This window comes from Pseudopipra pipra, chromosome 3 (genome assembly GCF_036250125.1).
Source record: "Pseudopipra pipra isolate bDixPip1 chromosome 3, bDixPip1.hap1, whole genome shotgun sequence".
NCBI classification, from domain to species: domain Eukaryota; kingdom Metazoa; phylum Chordata; class Aves; order Passeriformes; family Pipridae; genus Pseudopipra; species Pseudopipra pipra.
This window is the reverse complement of record NC_087551.1, coordinates 41814787-41837685: the sequence shown is the minus strand read 5'-3', so window position 1 is coordinate 41837685 and position 22899 is coordinate 41814787. Positions and strand designations below refer to the sequence as shown.

The window sequence follows — 22899 nt, the reverse complement described above, 5'->3', positions numbered from 1 at the left end:
TATTTTGGATTCGTATTTTAGTTAAAAGCAAAAATAAAATTGAACCACATCAGCCCTTGAAACAAACCCAGGAGAGGAACTGGTTCCACCCTGGCAAACCACACTGACACGTACAGGCCCACAAGGAGTACTGGATCCACATGGTGAATATTCACAGATGAAACTTTACTTCCCGTCTCCAACAGCATTTGAAAGAAATACTAGTTTTCAGTGTAGACACTGCCCTGAAGCAGTGTGCCTTGTACAACTTGCCTGTGTGTGACGCTGGCAAGTGTTAACTCATCTGTGTGTTTTACATCCCTCTCCACTCTGATGTGAGATATGCCCTGCAAAATTTTAGCCATGTGAAGAGGCTGGTACTGGGCTTGTAGGCTGAATGAGCCGGTCACCTCTGCCAGCATTTATCACCACATTATATACAATGTAGTTATAGTAAATTCTCCACAAGAACCCATAAACTATTGTCAACGAAAGCTTAATCCCAAACTGCACATTCAATAAAGAAAAAAGTCCCCAAAATCCAGCAACTTACTACTGGAATACAGACAAAGGAAACCAGCTCCGTGTTCTAGTTATGAACATCTCATCTTTTGCAACACACATCCATGAAGAGGAAGGATAGATGATGCATCAACAACTGTCTTTCCCGAGGCAAACACATTATGTATTCTTTCTCCTCACACTTATGTCTCTACCAAAGCAGACACCTACAGCACATTTTCACTTTTCATGTCCCATATTCCTCATTGGACCTTGAAACCTGCTTCTGCCAGATGCTATCCACCCCTAACACACAAGGTCAAGCAACTCTGATGCAGCAGACATTCCAGAGCAAACACAGCTCCTGAACAAACAGGCTTAAATGCATTTGCAGTAATTACTTACATTCAAGCTTTACTTTAAAAATGAAAAAAAACCCAAACAACCTGATGATTGGAGACCCAGAGATTCATACCTCTACTCCCATTCTCCCCAAGCAGATGACATCCAAATCCACATAAGAGCCACGAATTTCTTCAAAGTCTTTGCTGCTCAGTACTCATAAACTCCCACTAGGTATTTGCAAGTGCATGCAGCTATGTGCATGCCTGCAGGCAAGGTTCACATGCTAGACTCCTGGAGTTTTGAGACTTTGAGTTTGCTATTGTCACTTGGCATTCTCATCTCTTTTTCAAAGCATTTGGCATGCACAGAAATGGTCCTTTTCAGTCTGATTGTATCAATCAGTATGTCAGAGATGTGATCTTTCCAGTTCTGACCTTCTGTCATCTTTGAAGGGCACAGAATTCATTGGAAGCCATGTAAAACTGAGGAGCTCCCATTAAACCTTACAAATCCTGTTTTAAGAGGACTTTGATTTTCCACCTCACATATCTGTCAAAAGTGGTGGAAAAACTAGAGCTGACTCTAAGTCCATCATCACTCTTCAGAAAGCCCACACATGGTCCTGTTTTTGAGGGAGGAAATCATCAGGAAAATGATCACCACACCCAGGTAAACTGTAGGCAGTCTAGAGAAAAAAAAACCCAGAACCTTCTCCAGAGCAGAAATAGCTCTGATTTTAAAAACCCCCACAAACCTACAACAACAGAAGAACTAAAACAAACAAAAAAATCCCAACCAAAACACCCACAACAAAACAAAAAACCCCCCACAAAACAACCAAAATTTCACATACCCCCTTTATCAGGGGGCATTTATAAATTTGTTGCTACAGGGTAGTTTTAAAAGTTACAAAGATTACAAATAATCACATAGCTTTCAAGAACCTTTATACATCATCTTTTTTAATTAGATTAGCTTTACAAGCAACTTGAGAGCTCTTTCATAATGAACACTGCTTTTGAAATTACACAACTTTATAGGCAACCTGTAAATGAATCCTGAATTTCTTCGCCTGCTATAGATAAAGGTCTCGTATTTCACAGCCAGCTAACATCATGAATAAAAATAGCATTATGAAGCTTTATTTTTAACCAGGACTAGACACATACAGATCATAAGACAGTTTAAAAAATAGTTGTAAAACAAGGACCTGCTTGGTGATGCTCAAGACTGAATATTCAACCGACATGAAATGAACAGTTTCTGAAGGACATGGAAGAAATGGCTGACCTGATTTGTTGACCCTGTTGTAATGACTTACATGGAGTGAAAAATTAAGCACTTTTTAAACCTGTCCGGCAAGCACAAACCTACAGTGTGATTAGAATTTGATACGCTGTTTAACTGCAGCAGTTTGAATTACAGAGGGACTGAAATGAGTTTAAAGGCTTATGTTTACATTTCTAAAACAAAAACAAAAAAACCTCTGTTAAAGTAGTACTAAAGAAGATGAAGTAGAAGAGGCGAGTTTTTTGCTTGTTTTATTAGTAACCTAAATGCACTGCAGACCAGACAGTAATGAAGATTTGCACTCCTTGGCCAGGTTGGCAGAGGCACTTACAGTAAAGTATCCTGTCTGTTTTTCTGGGAAGAAAAGAGGAAAGACGAAGAGAACTGTACAGGGCAAGAACTTACTAAAAAAAGGAAAAGCGAAATCAAAACAAAACTGGGATTTCTGTTGGTTCTCCTAAATGATATACCAATACTGAATTTTTTCCCCCTTCTGTCAGTTTGTTACTAAACAATTAGCTTTTTCATGTTTTACATGAACAATAGTAATGTTTTTAATAAAAAATTACTGAGCTTTCCATAGAAAAGGTTTCTAATTGAATACAAACTATACAGATGCTAAAACTGTCACAAGTTGTAATATATACAGAAATATTTCTGTACACTCACATTGTTTTGGCTAAGTAAGGAAATAAGGAACAGATAGAAAACTGCAGTGGGTAAGCTGATCAACCCCGAAACTCCTGTAAATATGAATGCTGTTTTTGATAGGTTTGCTTTTGTTTTCTCAAGCTTTTAAAGCTCAGAAAAAATAAAGGAAAGAAGAAGAAGAAGAAAAAAAATCAGTGTCCAAAATATCAATTTCTTAAAAATAAGAATATCGAAGTTTCTGCACATCTCACTTTTACTCTGTGATGCCCCCTCTCCTTGATAAAATGAAAACAATGTAATAGAAAGTAAGTGTTTTCTTACTAAATATTTACCTCAGTATTTGTCAAAGGGCCGTGCCTTTTTGGGGAAATCCTTCAGCACAGTGAAAACTTAAAGATGTATTGCACAAGGAGCCTACAGAGTGATGCACTTCAGCTTCAGTGTGCTGACCATTTCCTTGATACTATATAATAGATCAAGGTGTCAACTTACAGACTGCACGGGGCACAAATATTTGAAAAGGAAATTAAAAAAAGGGAATTTTAGATATTCTATTAACTTATATACAAAGGAAAGAGGGGTGGCAAGTATTTTTTAGAAAAGGGAGAAAGCTCAAAAATTTCTGTCAAGTAAGTAAGGAGGTTCTGGGTACCTCTAATAGCCTAGGAAAGCCCTTGTATATACTTGTAACTTGATGGTATTTACCAGGTCCCCAAAGCCAATGACAGCAACCGATAGTGTCAAGTTCACTTAGTGCCAGTCACTTAAAAAATAAAAAAAAACACAAAAAAAAACCCTAACAAAAAAAAAAACCAAAACAAAGAAGAAACAGAAACTTCCCCTCTGTGGATTCAACATACAAAACCACAAACTGAATGTTACTAATAGCGAGATACTGATTTGCTTCTGTTAATAAGGTTCAAGAGAACATAGTCAAAAAAACAATACAGCAGCAATCTTTAAAAGTTAAGATTAGTGTGAGATATGATATAAAACAATCAGGTTTTTAGCTGGTAATTAAAGTGCTCTTTTTCTGACTTAAGGTGTAAAGAAAATTAAAGTGATTATCAGTTACTGGCAACCCTTACATTAAATTAGGTCTTTCATGGCAGAGGAGAACAGTATGAACAGTTTTACAAAAATAGATCCATGTTATTTTGGAGAATACTGTAATTTTTTTCCTTTTTTTTCAGTTTTTCTTTTTTTTTTTTTTAAGACTCAATTTTGATAAACTGTACCTGGTCATACAAAAATTACCCAAAATTCAAACTTTTACCATATAAAAAAAGGGAGAGATGAAATGGATTCAGCTGGATGACAGGTCTGGCAAAATATAAGAATGGACAAATTCTATGTAGGGCACTTATTTATGTCCAGATGCATATGCTGTTTCTTACTGATTGCTTATCTTCTTCACATAAGCAGTCACAGGCCTGGAGTCACAATCACATAGTACAATGCTTCAGCAGTCAAAGAACCTTCTATTTGATGCAACATTGAAACACTGTTTGCTTCCTTATTAAGATGTTGGTTTGTTGTTGATTTTCCTTTATCTTGTTATTCACATTCAAAAGTTAATAGATAGCATCAAGATTTATCAGGGAGAATAGCACAGGGAGTTGCTAAATCAAAGGCTTATAAAACGTCTTTCCCAACTGAGTCAGAAGGTTTATTAAGTTCAACCCTCACACCTTTTTCACCTGCAGAAATATGAAAAGGAAATCAGTATTATTTTTCAGCATTTATCAAAGTACAGTCTTTACAATTGCTACATTCACTGTCCAGATTAGTTTTAAGAGAGTACTTCGAAGATGGTCTAGTACAAATGATCTAGCAAGATAGGTATCTTTGTATACATGCTCTGTATCCTGTGCTGTGTAAAGTTAACGAGCCATGGTTACTCTTCCTCTCTGAAAGGCAGCACATATTTGGCTGCTCACACAGAGAAGTAGATACTTCACATCATATGTGCAGTTCTGAAGCTCATCATCTCAGGCCTCATAAAGGTAAGCTTTAAGAACGGACAATTAAGAATCTGAGGATACTGCCCATTATTCTGTATCAGAACATCCAGAGCTTCTCGGTATTTACCTCGGTGAAAAAATCTCTGAGGGATTTTTAAAATGCAGCATTCCATTTGACCACCAACCAATGCGCATCTCTTTTGTCCTTTTTCTAAAAATTGACCTATTCAGGTCACCACAAATAAAGTTTGACTATCAAAACATTAACAGACACAATATCCCATACGCAAGAAAAACCCACATATTCTGCATGGCTTTAGTTAGACTGACACTAATCCAAATATGAAGTTTTCTATTTTACGACATTTTATTCTATAATTTTATACATTATTGTCAGTAGAAAATAAATAAATAAATAAATAAATATACAGCAAAGAACACAATTTTAATTGCAAATGACAACTGAAAACACAACATTATGGTAATATAAACCAGTTATAGGGCAAACCCATACTGAAGGAGGATGAGGAATTTCTTCACAGAAGAGGTGACTAAAAAATAGAATGGGTTGCCCAGGAAATGGATGGGGTCACGATCCTTGGAGGTGTTTGAGAAAAGACTGGATGTGGCACTGAGTGCCATGTTCTAGTTGACCTGCTGGTGTTCAGTCAAAGGTTGGATTCAACGATTTCAGAGGTCTTTTCTAACTTAATTGATTCTGTGGTTCTGTGAAATTTAAACCACCCAGCCTTCCTTCCTTAAGTGCCAACAGTTTAGGGGGACTTGGAGAGGGATTGGGGCAGAGGAGGGAGCAATTTCCCATCAGGCGCAAGCCCACCCAAACCACTTCCCTGCACTCTCTCTGAAAGGGCAGCAGCTGAAGCTGTGCAGAGGCAACAGCAGAGCTCTGACCCAGTAAAGCCAGCTCCAAAAGCTGCACCGTCACACACTTGTGACATGAAGGCCAGCTCAGAGATAGAAAGGCTTCTTGTGGAGAGAGGAAGGCATTATCTGTCACTCCTGACTGCCTAGGAAGTCACTGTGCCTTGCCAGGCATGTGCCACGGAGCAATGGGACATCCTACCTGGCTGGAGCTGAGGGGCTCCCTTCACAAGCCAGGCAGGAGCTGCACAGCTCTTACCACTCCCAAAATACACAGTCACCAGCTGCACCAAGTGGGACTGAACTGAACTGCAGCTTTCAGAGCTGCTACACAGCTCTTAGGAGGCTACTTAGGAGCTTCAGACACCTAACAGCACTGCATGGAAATATCATTTGGAAATGATTGGCACATGTCTTGAACATCATTGGCATCAGAGCTCTTGACAAAACTCCATGTATGTGTGCACTTGTGGTACACAAAATACACCTAATTTTCATTTATTTTTAAACTACTGTAACAAACACAAAATTGTGATGGCAATTACAAGCATGGCAGAAGTTCTAGACCATTTCTCCTTATAATGCTAATTTGAACAGGAAAATTAGATCAACTTCCTCTTGAGGGAGAAGCCAGAAAAGGAAAACAGATGCTAGATACGTGAAATTGGAAATGGAGGAAGTAACTCCATTCTTTGATTCCAGATTTTAATTTCAGGCTTTTGCTTCTCCAATATAAAATTTTAGTCATGTGAAGTTGTATTCATTTGTTGAATCACTACAGTCAATCAAAATTATTTTCGAGGCTCTCAGTTCTGCAGTATTCTCCACACCTATTAGGCAGACAAGACTGGGGGAAGCTGTATCCCCCATGTAAAAATACTGAGCAGCCTCAGGTCTCAGAGAAAGTGTGAGCAGGACAGGCACTGACCTGGATTTCTTCCCCAATCTCTGCCAAGGAGTTCAATCCTTGGGTCACCCTTTCCTGTAAAACCCGATTCTTGAGTTATGCCGATTTCTCCCTCTGTTTGTGCATGGGGTGAGGCAAGGAGATGAGGCTAGACTACTTAGCTATTCTATCACCAAGGAAAAACAAACAATGGAGAAGATATTAACAAGAGATTACCTGTTAGATATTTTACTTTAGCTCGTGCTCTTTCATCTGCATCAAAATACCACACTGTTATTGCGTACCTAGGGAAATCAAAGGAAAAAGAACAGTGAAGCACTTGGCATGAAACACAACCTAAATGAGATGATACTTCTGCAGTCTGACAAAATACAGTTTTCAGAAAGCAAGTGGTTGTTCTGTTTTTTTTTTCCTATTAGTAGATATTGTCTGAACAGTCATTGAAGGGGTGACACTGGTGCTTTAAGTTTACACTTCTTTTTCCTAATGAGTTTGCTATTACAGTTCTTGCCCAGCACACGTAATGAAGTCTCTGCCTATACCACCTTGTCCTGTGATCTCATCTTTTTACTAGGTCAAGTCCATCACTGAGTTACAATGCAAAAACCTGGTTTTTTTGACATTTGGCACAAGGAACAATTAACTATCATGGGTCCTCTGTTCTTCCACTGTTTGTAGGGGATTTAAATACAAAATGCCAGCTACTGAGAAAAGACTTTAAGGAGCTTTAGTAAATGGCATTTCACCCTCTAACTCTGCTGGGAGCACAAAGGGGGAGGGGAGAGCGGTACAGCTTCTTGAAAGGTTGCAAGAGGATGCACCCAAGGCAGTTTCAAGTTACTTCTCCCAAAGGTACTTCTGTTATCTCACAGCTCCAGTCCTCTGGCCATCCAAATGCGTCAGAACATGGGCAACAAGAAGCTTGGATCAAGGAGTCCAATGCTACGTATTAATGCTATCTGGAAATGTTACTCATCACATGTGGGCAGTGAATGAGGGTACCTTTAGCATCATCCACTGCCCTGCAGTGAGGGACAAAGGAGATATGCAGTTTCCCCTATGCCTCAGACTGGGAGCAACTCCTCTAATACTCAGAAGATTTATGTATCCATGGTTGTTTCTGCCCCATAACTCTCTCCCAATTCCCAAACTAGCATATGGCAGCTTAACTTGAAATTACTGTTTTCTGACAGGTCCCTCCCAACAAGAGGGGACATAAAGCTGAAGTACCTAGTCAATCTTCCAGTAACACAGGAAGGTCCTGAGGACAAAGGAAAGGGAGAAGAGTGTAAAGCCACTACAGGAAATAATGAAGATAACATCCTTTAGCTGAGATCTGCTCCTGGCTCTGCGTGCTCCCACCCAGTTCGGCCAAGCACACATGGCAACTTCTAGTGTTTCCAGTCCTCCCACCTTTCTCCAAAATAATAGATAAGGCGTCACTACAAACTCAGCAGCACAGTGGAAGCCTAATCATCCACCCAGAGGAAAAAAAAACAAAACACCTTTTTGTCAGGTCATAATTCACAGTGTCACTCATTTCTCATTAGAATTTGCTCATTTCTTGATAAAACAGGCATCATGCAGTAGAGAGTCCATTAGTCCTACCTTGTAGCAAAGGCTGGCTGTACTTCATGAGGGTTGCGGCGATCAGACCAGAAGAATAGCAGTCTATCGAATTTGGGTTCAATATCAGCAAATTGGGCTTTACCTTCTGGAAATATCCGAAGGATGCCTCCACTTACCTACAAATTAAGTATTTAAAAGCAATGCTTGAGAACAATGTCTCATTGTATTTAAAAGTACCAAGTATCACATTTGAAAATATTTAAGACACTTGGAATTGAAACAAAAGTCTTTATCAGGTGCTACAGAAATTATGAATCTATGACTTTTCTGTCAATGCATTTAATAAAATGTTCTACACATTTTTCACTGAGTAATTTCAGAATGCCTGCAAATATTAAATCTCCATTCAAGTTTAAGTAAAAGCTGTGGGCTTTTATTGGGGGTTTTTTAGCTGCATTACCTACTTGCAAAAAAATGGATAAGACTGATTGATATTACACAGGTAATATCAGTCTCTATATAGAATATATACCTATCAGTCTATATATTATACATACATGGTCTATAGATATATATCTCTATATTGAGGTAAAAATATTGCAGTATAGATGAGCGAAACATTGTATTTCACATCTAAGTTTCACTCTTCTCCATTAAAGGCATTATTTCATTTAACAGCAGCACAAATTTATGTAATGTTTCTATAATTAAAATGAGCAAGGAGTAGGAAACTTCGAACTAAAACCTGAATCTGTATTACTGATGGTCAATTTAAATCTCTTCCAGGTTTTGAAAACAGTTGAGCCTACCTACGTATGTCTAGAAAACAGCACAAGTAGGTGGGGTTAAATATGTAAGTCATGCTAACATCTTCCTACTTATGGTATCGATGTTGTTAAATCTAACTATAGATGGCCACCATAGGCCTTCATGTCGTAAGTCATAACAGTGCAAGTACCAACAAGGCAAATTGATATAAATGACTGTTTTTTTAATTGTGTTCTAAATCAGCAAACAAATGACAATTTAGATACATTTGTTCTCCTAAAAAAAGGTTTGAGCTTCTTCTTCAATAAACAATATACTTGGTAGTATATTAAGTTGTAATTTAAAATAGATTTTGCAGGAAATGAAATACCTTTTTTCATAAACAAAATATCCAGATAGTAGATTTTTCACAGTTATTGTGGAAATGCAATTTGCTTGACATCTACATTCTGGTATGTATTAAAATTTTTTTCCAGAAGAGAAACTATAAATCAACCAGAAATGCCCCAAAACTGCATTTTAAGATGCTCAGTACAACCAGTGCACTTATATGCAAAGATACTATCACAGCAAAAAAAGGCTGGTAATTTATTTTCTAATTGAAGGATACAATTGGACATGAAAAGAGCATGTCAGAAACAGAAAGCTTCAAGTGCATCCATTTGACTCAACTCTCTGATCTACCAGTTCATGCAAGTATGTTATGAGGGGAAAAAAAAGAAAAATAAAAACTCTCAGCTGCACCCTGTGTTATCCATATCTGCTGCACCCAATTCACAGAAACTGACTGCTTTTAGTGCTCTTCCACATGATACTTCCTACCTGTGATAGAAGTATCAGTAGTTTTATCCCTTTTTTTTCCTACACACAATGAAAATAAACTTCTCCATAGTTAATGGCACAGTTAAAGCTGTCTTTGCACTACTCTTTCATGCTTTGAATACAGCCACTTAGCTACACCCATTTTTCAAATCTACCTAGCCCACTGAATCTCTAGGAAAATCCTTATTAAAAATTTACTTCATCATACTCCTTTGTAGTAAACTCTTAAAGCACTTGAACTGTGCTATAAGTCTGTTCTGCTCCCCGTATCTACAAAAATACAAAGACTCGTGCTGCTTTGAACTACACTGATGTAGCAATGATGGTAACACTTGGCTTATTTGAAAATGCTCTCAGGCTAAAGCATCTCTCTATTTATAAGCATACTCCATTAAGCAATCTAACAGTAAACTCGCAATTCAACAGGATTGTAAGGACAAATAAACCCAAGGCAGTTTCATATATTCTTTATTTAGTCTTTGTGTACAGGAGAGGCATTTACTACTTTCCTTCAATCTTACTGTCAAAAAGGTCCTGCTGGCATAATTCAAAACCTTGAAAATAAACACTTCATCTCTATCTGCTCTCACTAACAACAGAGCCAGAGGGGGCAAAGGACACCTACAGCTAACATAAAGTAAGAACACAACTAAGGCACAGAAATAAGGACATGAAAAAATATGCCTGTAGCAAAGGTGCATCAGCAAGTATATCTAAAACAAACAAAAAAAATTGTTTAGAAAGAAATTATTGCATACCTTGGCATCCCAGTCCTTATTAAGATAATATATACATGTAACACATCTTCCATCTCCATTTGGATTATCGACATGGCGCACGTATCCCGTTCCATTGCCTGGATAACAAGCCACCATAGCCTGGAGTCAAAGAAACAAATATGATGATTAATTTTATCCATGTGCATGTGAAAAGTCTATTTTATCTATAATAATTCTTAAGTAATTAATACATAAGCAACAGAAAAATTAAAACTAGAAATACTGGGCAAAGAATTTTTTTAGTTGTGTTTTCTTTCTAGTTATAACCTGGTTTTGAACACAGATGTCAACAACAAAGGAATGAAAGACACTGAGAGGAACACTTAATTAAGGCATGGAATTAAGGTGGGGCTACTCCCAAATTGTGACTAATCCTTCAGATTTCCCTCCCTTCAGTGAAATAGAAGAGACAAAAATGTTTCGTATATAATTAAGTAGCATGTGCTTCTCCTTGTGATACGTTTTCCAGACTCAGGTTCAGAGACTTGAGTTCAGAGCTACCTTTATGTACTTTTTTTCCCTGTGTTTCCAATTCAAAGAATTTCTCCCAAAAAATGCTATCAAACTTTATTTTTAGGAGACTTTAAGACAAGACCAATAGCCCATCTTACTCAATCACTCCAAGTGCATTCTTGGGTTTGTGTTTTGTCCTGTACTTAGGAGGTCTTTGAACCTTTGTTGAAACAAGCCTACATGTACAAGAAAAACATCCTTTTTAGTCAAGAAGTGAGAAATTGAAAACAGACACTGAACAGCAATCTGCAATAACCTTCTGACATCAAACGATTCCCAGTACAGTAGTGTATTAAACTTCCCATGCTGCACTTAGCTCAGCTGACTTGAAAGACCTCTTCAAGATGGTTTCTGAGTCTTCAGACATGCGGTTGTGCATGTGAAACAAACTGGCCCTGGCTAACAGACAGCCTGATTAGCTTGATTAGCTATCAGAGCACATCGCTGGTTCCTCGTACAGCACATCACTCCACCTTTATGCATTTGCTGGAAGCAGCAGTTACTTCAGGTTTTGGAAAGAGATCAGAACAAAGTTTTCCAGATCAAGACACCCACTGCCATCACAGTGCTCAGATGTCTGCAGTGACAATATCCTATCAGCAAGAAATTGTAACATGAATTTAAAAAAAAAAAACCTACAAAAAACCCCCAAACAAACAAAAAAACCCAAACCAAAACAAAACAAGTGTGTTTCTACTAACACTGCTAACCTCAATGATTGTCTGCTGTCTGAAAAAACTAAAAACTTCTAAAAACAAACATTCCTGTCTAGATTTAGCCTGGTTAACTTAGAATTCTAAGTTAGACCCCTGGATTGCAAACTGTTTCATCCCTCATGCAAAACATAAAAAATATTTTCCCAATAAAGTGTTAACTATGAAAATGTAACCAGTATATTGAAGTAATTCAAATCAACTGTTTTAGTGCATTTTTTGCTTTATACTAATAATTTTAACTTTCTCTCTCCCCTTTCAAAATCTCATAAATAAAGCTTTCCACGATTTGCATTACACGTAAGTGCTGAGAAATATATTCAGAGCACGTAGCTCAGTAAACTGTGTTTTAAGCAGGCTAAAAAATAGCTTAAAGTACTTGCAGTTCAATCAGTAAAATATTTGTATATCACATGTAAGCAGAATGGATTTTACTATCTGGGGCTTAGATAGCAGCAACCTTTTTAAAATCTTTATTTCCATATATACTCTACTAATGGCAGCAGCAGGTTTTGGTAGCTCTGTCTAGGCAGAAATCAGAACAGTATTTGCCAAGCTGTAACACCGTGGTTACAAAGATGCCTAGAAATTAAGCCCAACTTCCTTCACATCAGTTGGAAGTGACTACACTGTATGAAAAGTAGTCAAAACTACAAAATTCAAATATACTTCTTATTTTGCAACTAGGCACTTCAGCGTCTCCATCTTTTTACCACAATCATAATGCAGTCACCATTACAGGCCTCGCATTATGAAAACCTATTACACATATCAAGAATGTGATCTAATATTTGGCAAAGTCATGACTTAGTAGTTTTGCTGCAGGATGATAAACCTGCAAAAATCAAAACAGTGAGTTAGAAATACCAAATAATGTAATAAATGTTCTGTAATTTCCTTTCTTATGAAGAAAAAAAGGAACAAAACAAAAGCAAAGCTGGGCTGGAAGAAGAAGATATTTGGTTTCCACTGAAAGCAAAACCTTTTGAAAGAAGTCCCATGTACCACAAAAAAATCCAACTAAGCTCCCACAGAGCACAAACAGTGCTGAAAGCAGAGCCAGGTCCAATCCTGTAACAGTATTCCTACTAATAGGAAAGTTTTAATTTAAGCGGTTTTGCTCAGATATATCGTGCAAATGAAACCCTGACATTAACTGTTCCTCAATATCTATGTGAAACAGCAATGAAAACTTATTCAGAACGAGGAGAACTTTGAAACCAAGTAGCTAGAGCAATGTCAATTCTTACTGAAATCACAAGGATTTAGACTCAAATATGAAAAGGTCTTCAGGCATGTAAAAGACCTACATACATGTCACTGAGCTAAAAAACCTTAGGACAGTTCTCAGGTCTCTCTGGCCAATACAGGTTTTTTTCCAAAGGCAGTTGGTTGCAGTCTGCTCCTCAAAAAGATAATTTTGCAGGCAGAGAAGCATAGATTTGCATCCTACTGCTATAGTTTCCTTTGTGAGGTCCTGAAACAGGTACTTGTTCTCTTTGCTGAAGGGAAGGTAATAAAAGAATATTTAACATCAACATTGCTGAAGAAAAAGAGGACCATCAGGACTTTTTTCTGGGTAAACATCAATTGTCACCAACTTCACATAAAGAGCAGCTGTACTCAATGTCAGAAGTATTTCATACAATTGAGTCTAAAATACTTTCATTGTTTAAAAAGAGCTCGTTTTTAACTTTAGAGTCTGAAATTTCTGCTATCATCAACTGCAAGAGACGAGAAACAGTTTTGTTGCGATAACTTATCTAATATGTATTTGTTATAACAGTAGGAATGACTCAGCCTTCAGCAGCAAATTGGAAAGCAAACAAATTTGGGACTGGGTGGGTGTAGCATAATATACATTGCTTTTGCCAGTCAGTGTGACAATTCCCTCTCCCCAATTAACCTACGATAAGAAAAGGTACAAAATGTAACAATTTATCAGTCATGGGAAATATATTGCTTTGTGCAACAATATAAAGCAACTTCATGTCAAACTGCCACGTACTGCAAGATTACCCATATGGAAAGGACAAAGAAATGATCCACGTAAATTACAAAGCCACATACTTTTGTGGTTGCTTTAACATTTTACAGTACAAATAAGCAGGCAGATATATATGTCAAATAGAGACAAAAAATTTGTGTCTGTGGTTGCTTTTTTTTTCTAAACACTGTTAATGGCCATCAATAGAGCCACACATTTGAGACCACAAAATCCAAGTCCTTAACATTTTAGGCTATGAAGAATAAAGTTGCTAGCTCTCTGAAACAGAGAGTTAACTGTCTCATCTGTTCCCCCATAAAAGTAATCAATGAATTCAACTCAAGGTATTACTTGCATTTTCTTAATAGAAAATGAGATCTCCCCTTTTGTGCTTCTTAGGCATTACAATTTTTAAGCATTAAACTTAATTTCTGCAAACAATATATTTAAGCCATATGCTGGATTTGTTCACCCACAGGATTCCTCTGCAAACACTGTAAACATTAACCTTCTTTAACCCTACAGCATTTTGTTTTAGGCTGAGCACTCATGTCGAGCACATGAGTGCTGTCCTAAGATACCCTCTGGAATTCATGAGTAATCAAGAAAGCATGAAAGTGATATCTGCCCAACCTGTGTCTATCAAATCCAAAGTAATCACATGCTAAAGAAGCTCCTGATTCACATACAGAGATGTTCTGCTTGCAAATGTTTTAACCCTGGAAAATTAGGCCATCAGCCCAAACTGAGCTACACTGTTAACAGAAGTAGTAATGGAAACCAGATTTTTTGCTAAGCATCAGCATCCATAGTGTGCCAGCCATTACTCTAACAATTAAATGCACAAAGGTAACATCAGAAGGAACAAACCATAGTTCGTACAGTTTTGTTCAGTATGTAAAGATGCATCAGCTAAGACACTCGACCTGAGAGGCACGGCACATCACTGCAGCTGAAAAAATTACTTCATTTGGGACTAGCCTCAACCTCCTTTCACAAGGAAGTATGACAGTCTCACTCATCTATAAAGAAGAAAGACTTGCAGGTAAACAAATTAAAGTTTTCTCCTCTATCCTCTCCATTTCTCTCCCAGCTGGATACATGCAAGTTTAGGTATCATTCCTTAAAAAACAAGAATGCAGTAATAGCAACTTCTTAGGAAAGAGAGGAAAATACTAGTAACATGAGAATGCAAAATTCCTAAGGGGAAAAAAACCACCAAACATATAATGGAGATGACGTGTTCTGACATAATTATTTATTAATGTAAAATAACTTCATTGTTCAGCTCAGATTACAGAAAGCTGCATCAGTCAAGGAGATGACACTTTGACACTTTTGCTGCTTTGCTGAAGGAACTGCAAATCTCAGTGAGCAAAACAAGATGTCTAAATGCAAGACCAATGACTTCCTACCAAAATTTATCAGATGTGCTCACAAAGACTTCACTGGAAATCCTTGGCATGTGTCATCTGACAGATCATTCAAATAAAGAAAAAAACCACACACACCACTGGAATGAAGAAACAAAGAAAAACAATACAAAAAAATCTGACTCATCCCTGTTCTGTCCATCTGTGGTGTATTTCTAGTTCAAAAATTTATTCATCTGTGACAAACAACAGTCCTGAAGAAATAAATTTCACTTTAAGCACATATCAGGCTATGATTTTTCACAAGTTGAAAAAAGTAACAGTCAAATTGAAGGAACAAAAGACTGTTTTAGTACCACCTTGTATGAGAAGCATCAACATTAGTGATTTAAAACATGCTAACGTGGTACAACTTGGCTTGGATTCATAACTCCTCTGCAAATTCTTCACAAGCACAGATAGAAACTTGCAACAGAAAGAAAATATCAGTAGGAAGAAAGTCCTGTCAGCCTCACCCAAACCAGAAGAATCTAAAGAGGTAAAATAAACTCTTTGGGACACAGCTAATCCAAATATTTCCATACTAACTTTCATCTGGGTAAAACCTCACAATAATATCCTCCATGATTTAGTAAGCAAGGCTAGAAAACCAAGTTTTCATGCAAGTCAACACTGTGAAACTAGAAAAGCTGGAGAGAAACATCAACCCCTGCAAAGATTTCTCATTAAAAATTCATGCTTTGCAGTTACCACCTTCTGGAGAACCTGCAAGAGGAAAACAAACTACTACTTAGAAGTTTAAAATTCAAACAAGGCATTAGCTCACACATCCCCAAGAGAGGACAGGGATCTCTGAGTTAGAAACTAACATAAAGAAGAGACTGACATGTTGCAGCAGCTTTGCATCATTATTTTTAAGCCCTGTCTCCTAACACTAAGTTACCACTACAGTCATTCAACTTCCCCATTAGCAAAGGAGTTACGAGCCACTATTTTCTGTTGCATTTTTCTCTGCAGATCTGGTAAATACCTAACTGGAGATCAAAAGAAAAAAACCCAAACAAAATACAAACCACAAACAAGCAAAAAACCAAAAAACCCTGACTACACCACACACCAGCTATTTGAGTCATCTTCTGGCAAGCCCAGAGTAAGCTGCTCTTCTAGGGAAAAACAACTGAAGGCAAGGATGACAAACACAGGTCACCCTCTCCTGTGGCTGCCACAGTTTTAACAGAAAGTTGGAAAGCTTGGCAAAGGGAAGGCAACCTGAACTGAGAACAGAGATGAAAAATGAACTCAGATAGGAGAGAGGAAAAATTTGAGAGTTGACATAGCTGCTTACACTATTAATAGAATCAGCACACAGCTATGTACACGGATTACATCTTCCATGACCTTCTAGGGAGTTCAGAAACTAATGGTAACCTGACCTACCTCTCTCCTTCCCAGGCGCTTCAATGCAATGGCCAATACAAGATTTCTACTTGCTTTGAATAGAAATACATTTCATAAGCATTCAAAATCAAGTAACATACCAGACCAATGAAAGTTTGGCACAACATATTAATACTTTTACTACATTGTTTATTTTTAACTTGGCAATCAGATGCTGTTTTCTCAGATCAAGGTTCAGAAAAAGTTTTGCCAACATAGCAGCAGCAAGCTCTTCAATTTCTCTTCAAGTCACTGCTTTACTCCTGTCTTCATTTTTACATGACATTACCCTGCCCACAACATTCACTTAAAACATCCTAGTAGACTGACACAAGCCAGAAGGCATCAGCTTTCATGTTGGTTCAGTGGCCACATTCAATCCAGCTCTCCCGGGCCAGAAGATCCACAAGAAGTTTGGATCCAAACACCTTTAGTGCAACCATGGTGCCACTCAGCAAACCAGCTCAGGTATTCTTCACTGTAGCAACATGAAGTTTACTACTCCCCATTTACCATTCAATTCTAATTGCGCTCAACAGCAGGATCACACAAAGTTGACTTCCAAATATCACTCCTTTAATCCATGCATGAACATGGGCTCCAAGAAATGCTCTTGAGCTCTTGAATTGCTGAAGAAATGTGCATAGAAGTCTAGATGATTCACCACTCCTTACATTTGGCACAGAAAAAAAACCAAACCAGATCTGCAGTTGCTTAAATCTCACATTCAGGAAATGACTGTGCCCATGGGACGTGCTTACACTTCGCTGAGTACATCTAAAAAATAAAAAATAGGATAGAGAAGTTCTCATGAAGCCATCAAGCAAAAAGCATGGGGGGAGATGGTACAGATTCTCAAGAGGGTGACAGAAGAAGGCACATTTCCTGCATGGAAGCTTTGACTGAGCCTTGAGGAGAGCAGGGCAATCGAAGAAACACATCTCCAAAGGCAAACTGAAACCAGTACAGACAGACATAACAGGAAGATCTAAAACTCACTTCCTAACTCTCAGCTGAGGTCCTGCAGCCCTCACCGCTACTAAACTGAGATAGAAATGTTTAAACATTAACATGGTTTTCTGCTCTCCTGTACCTGAGTTTGTGAAGTTACAAGTCTCAAATCTCCAAAGCCAAAGAGATGGCTGAGTCAGCTCACAAACTGCAGGGGGGGAAAGTATAGACTGTATTTTCTGTAAAAGTTAACACACTGGCTTTTTCCAGGCTGCTAGCCAAGTCAGATGGGACATGCATATTCTCAAAATTGTGCCAGTTTAATCAAAAGGTGCTGTTTTAAAACTGAATCAGTGAAAGCACCCCTCTAGACCTTCAGTCTTATGAAGGCCTTGTTTCCATTAACTTAATCAAACTGCTTATCAGGAAAATAAATTAGGGAAATAAAATGGGGTTTGTATCTAAGAAAGTACACAGAGAGCTTGCACCAGCTTAAATAGGGTACTAAAAAAAAAAGAGTAAAGTTTATCTAACATATCTCTGAATATAGACAATGTCTTTGAGCCTAAGTCACCTGCATTCCCTTAAAAAAAAAAAAAAAGAATTAATAAGAGCACATCCAAGATATGTCAGTGCTTCAGAGCACTAAGAGCTCCCCTAAGGTTCAACATAACACATTCTGATAGTTTTGATATCAAAGTCTACTGCAAACTTTAAAAGATCAACAACATAAAACAAAATAATCCAAAAGAATCCCTCAGATATACTTAACTGACGCTTCCCAAAGAAGGCAGATGAAAAGCACTGTCAGCAGGGGCAGAAAGTTCTCTCTTAAAAGCCCAGGAGCAAACACACCACTTTGCAGCTAGGAAAGGTTTAAAGCATACTTTGATTTGTGTCAGCCTAAATCTGTCTACATTATGATTAAATAAGTTGACCAATACATTTCAGATTCAAACAACTGTTGAATAATGTTAAATATGTTCGTAGAATTGGCAGGCCTCCATGGCTAACTCCCCATTCTCTCCAAGAGAAGCAGACTCATGACTCACTGTTTTGGCACTGTACAAAAATTTGAGAGAAGTCAGTCAACACAAATTTTAAGAGTCTGGTTTTAATTTAACATCATAAATGCTTTGAAATGCATAACACCATTTAGAAAATAAGTACTTTGAAACTTTTTTCTCCAACGTGGGGCAGAACTTTCTGCTCTCACATGAAACTACTCAACTTACTACTTTCATCACTGACTATTCAGAAAGGGCACAGAGAAGCAAAATCTTTAAGAACTAAAAATAATATTAAAGCAAATTACAAGTGCACTAAAATAGTAAGAAGTTAAGTCTCATTCAGCTGCATCACTTAAAATATATTCTGACAGCAGTTTGTGCACATCAGATTTCCAGAGCCAACCACATGACATCAGCAGGCACACTAATACATAACACATGAAGAAGCATGCTTACCTATCTTAACATTTTTACACAGGATCAGTAAATTTCTTCACCCATGTGAGATCTACTGGATAACTGAACTTTCAAAAATGACCGGACTCTATCTTAAGAGGTCTTTTTCAACCTTAATGATGCTGTGATAAAAATGAAGCATGCACACCAGCCCACACTTCAAGGCTGGAGACTTTATACTTAATACCAGGAGAGGCTGGGGAGGAAGAAATACTAAGAATTAAGGAGGACAAGAGGTGGTTATTTTTTGGTTTTATTTTCAAACAAAACCTCACTGTGAAAGTGAATGGCTGAGAAATTCACCATTTAAGGAATATCACTCATCATCACTATCATTCTCCCCCCAAAACTATACATACTGAGAAGCCTGGAACTTCCTTCCTATAGAAGACATGAATCTGTACATGATCATTTTGCTAAATACTAGGAGGGAGACTAATTTCTTACTTAAAACTGCAATTCTTTTTTCTGCTCTAAGGAGCAATATAACAATGTAACTGAAATTTAGCTTGCAGGAAAGGTATCTTTATATAAATTTGAATATTGTGCAACTGCATGGTAAGAGAATTGCATGTTTAGTACCGTGGTTAGCCAGATACTTCAAAACACTCGTGTACTCTAAGTTCCTTAAGTTTACTGCAAATGTTCATTACATGAACATTTACCAAAGTGTTCAAGTCAAGGCCTCAGGTACCACCTCTGTATTTTAACCACAGAAGGATTTACTGTCATAACCAGTATGTTAAGGAAAATTATTTTTAAAACAGTTTTTAAGGATATTTTCAAGGGGACGTATATGATTCAGCATGGCCACGGAATTCCAAACTTCACACTATACACTATAGCATTCACTTCTACTATTACAGTCCAGACAATTCTTTGAAATTATTTATAAATTACAAAAAACCCAAATAACTATGAACTGAAATGCTAATAGACATTTATTTATAGACACTGATTTAATTTATATTAACACTGCACAGAAGTATGACTAAGGTCTAAAGCCAAATAGCTACAAACAGCCTGTAATAAGCTTTCAAGCCACCTACAATTTAAATGCAAAAAATGCTGACTCTGCCCATACTACTTTTTATGGGCTTTCACACATAAACTGTCTCCATCCAAGCCTTTCTTTACAATCCTACCATAGCTCTGTAATAAGGCCTCTGTCCCAGCTGGTATAAACAACACTTAGGGTTTTTTTCGTTTGACCAGATCACCCAGTATATCCAGTTCAAATGCAAGCAGGCATTATAGAAATCTACTGGTATTCCAGCTGTCTCAGGTTCCCACCAGTGCTTGGCCAAAGCCTTGCGAACAGCTGAGGCCACACAGAGCTACAGGCTGATTACAAACGCCACGAGCAGGACTGGTGACGTTGGCATCCTAGTCGGAAAACTGGCTCCCAAACCCATGCCTTCAACTGTATGTGCCAGCAGAGGCAGCCATGTCATTTCAGGTTAAGGAGGCATTCTGCTGAAACAGGGAGGCTGACTCTGTGGAACTCCCGAAGGAGGGCAGCTCAGGAATGCAATGTATTTGCCCTAGAAGTATGTGACCATGTGAGCACAAGAAAGATCTGAATGTACCCAACACCGAGTCCAGGCAGCAAAAAACACTCGAGGAAACTGCCTGTGCTCGCCTAGCCAATACAAAAGCCCCACTGTCTTCTTAACACCAATTCAGCTGACCCTACAGCAAGCGTACACTCATGGCAGCAACAAGATCATTCCTAGGTTAGGATCTCCTGCAGAGCTCCCTGGTGCTGCTTCAACAGGATTTTTCCCAATCTCCCCATTATCACAACCACTTATGCCCCAAGAGACCAGCACGATGGAAAGACACATCACTCTCATGGCCGTGGGAAAAATAAAACATGCTGCATTACCAACTATAAAATGGTTAAAATGGACCCATCTGGTTGGTTCCAAGTTAGGAAACTGCTATGAAAACAACCAATCCAATCAAAAAAGTTACCTATTTTCCTCTTTGTCACTATTTCAATAACAAAAATAGTATTTTATATATTCATCAAAAAATTCACCCTTCCTAAAAGACAAGTAGGCTTCTCCACAGATTGGCCCTTTCCTGTGAATATCAACTAAGTTAATGCTAACTGACAAGGCTCCTGTCAATCAACATCGTTATGACTGTCTATATAACTCAACAAGAATTGTGGTTAGACTTCAGATGCCAACCTCAAATCCCAAAATTTCCCACTCAAAATCAGAAGGTGGCAGAACCAAACTCCACACAGTGATGATGTAAGCAGAAAAGCTTGACAGGAACAAGAAAGCCTTTCTGAAACAACCTGTCACTGAGACTTTACTTCCCTCTTCCGAGGCATCCAGAAGAGCACAGAACCAGGACCTTTCTCCCCAAATGCTCACAAAGAAAGTTAGAAATCTGAACACCAGCTGTGTTAGCATGCAGCCAGCACTTACATACTTTTAAACCTTCTTAAAAGCACTGCATTTAATATAAAAGGGAAGCACACTGTTCCAAACCCCACCTAGAAATAATGGATTTCAAGACAGGATGTGCACACCTCATTCTTTTGTGTTTCTGCAGAAAGGTTTATCTGTATGTCCCTAAAAATCCAATCAGCAGAAACCTTTCTGGTAAACCAAAGGACAGTTAGGGCTTTGCAATCTACCATACTTACTGGGAAGAGATTGCAGGGATTAGCAACAGTAGCCCAGATCAGAGGTGTCACATCATTGTTCCACAGGACGTATTTATGCAACCTACATGCAAGATCTGCAGAGCTTAAGTAAAGCCTGTTCCTAGCTTAATGTTGTGTGAATAAAAAAAAGAAAAACAAACAAAAAGAAAAAACGTAATTGATGACAAAGTGTTTGCCTCAGTCTGCAAATACCACAAAACAAGTCAAGGATATGAACTCATCATCACCTCAAGCAACAGCAGTGGAAATTACTGACGGACATACAATGTACAGTGAAACAAAGGGAAGATGAATAAAGAAGCAGGCACCAGAAGGAATAGCAACACTGACAAAAGTCTGCATTATTGGAAGGGGGAAAATAATGCTGAATATCACAAGAACTAAGGAACAAGTGGAACAGAAATCAATTCTAAAAATCCTACATTCCAGATTTCAGGATTGGCAGAAATAGGTCTTTGAAGCAGAGATCGTATTTTAAAATGAAATTTCTACATAATTACTAGGAATAAACAACAGATCTTCTAAAACATGTATCTAGTACTGCACACGAACACTGGATAGCAGTTTCTAAATAGAAGACTGCATTTCAAGAAGTTATCTGTAGGCAGCCAACTGATTTACTAATTTCTATTACGTATAGTAGATGGCCCTCTATCTTTATATTAGAGACAAAACAGATCCCAAAACTCATTTTGTTTCCTCACTAGCTGACTATTCTGACAGGGGCAACCAAAGAAGAGGAAAGCCAATTCCGAAGCCATAGAAAGGCTGAAGGGAAGAACATGGAGAGGAAGAGGAGTGGATAAGGACCTGCCGACAGTGGATGCATTTGCCAACCACGCACTGCAGTAAGGAAGGGAGTAAGTTCCACAGTACAGGTTTTAATTGCAACTGCCCTGCTATTAACCCCATGAAATGAGGCTGCAAGCACTAATGACTGAGACACCCCAGCAGGCCTCAGCTGTAATTGCTTTTGTGTGCTTCTGGCCCCTTAATGAACCACACCACAAAACATCTTGGACATTGGAGGTTACTCTCAGCACACAGAATTGCAAGCAAAGACCAGAAAAAAGCTTCTGCTCCACACACAGTACAGCACTACTGTACTCATATCCACCCACTACGGGCAGAAGGCTGCTCATATCATTGGTCTCACAGATAAAATGTTCACATGGAGTAGCTTGCAAAAAGCTAACTATCTCTCTGAATGGCAGCTCTGCCCTCAAGCCTAACTACTGACTTATTCCCCCACTTGGCACACACACAAATCAGTAAAAAAACGTATATTTTATCCCCAGGATCAATACAAGCAATGC

At 38.1% G+C, this 22899-nt stretch overlaps 1 protein-coding gene across 2 annotated transcripts in view; it reads right to left on the bottom strand.

Annotated features, from left to right (window-relative positions):
* Positions 1–1759: 1759 nt before the first annotated feature.
* The window catches only part of EGLN1 (egl-9 family hypoxia inducible factor 1), a 35680-nt gene continuing 14540 nt past the window's right edge, over positions 1760–22899 (bottom strand). Inside the window, exons 2-6 of one of the 2 annotated variants that reach the window (XR_010429123.1) lie at positions 10437–10556; positions 8128–8264; positions 7750–7780; positions 6736–6803; positions 4414–4466 (exon numbers count right to left, since the gene is read on the bottom strand). Coding sequence is in view for 1 of the 2 variants with exons in the window: in XM_064648838.1 (XP_064504908.1) it covers positions 4402–4466; positions 6736–6803; positions 8128–8264; positions 10437–10556 (390 nt within the window). In the remaining variant the exon portion in view is untranslated. Of the gene's footprint in view, positions 4467–6735; positions 6804–7749; positions 7781–8127; positions 8265–10436; positions 10557–22899 lie in introns of both variants that reach the window. The other variant, XM_064648838.1, reaches the window with a different exon arrangement.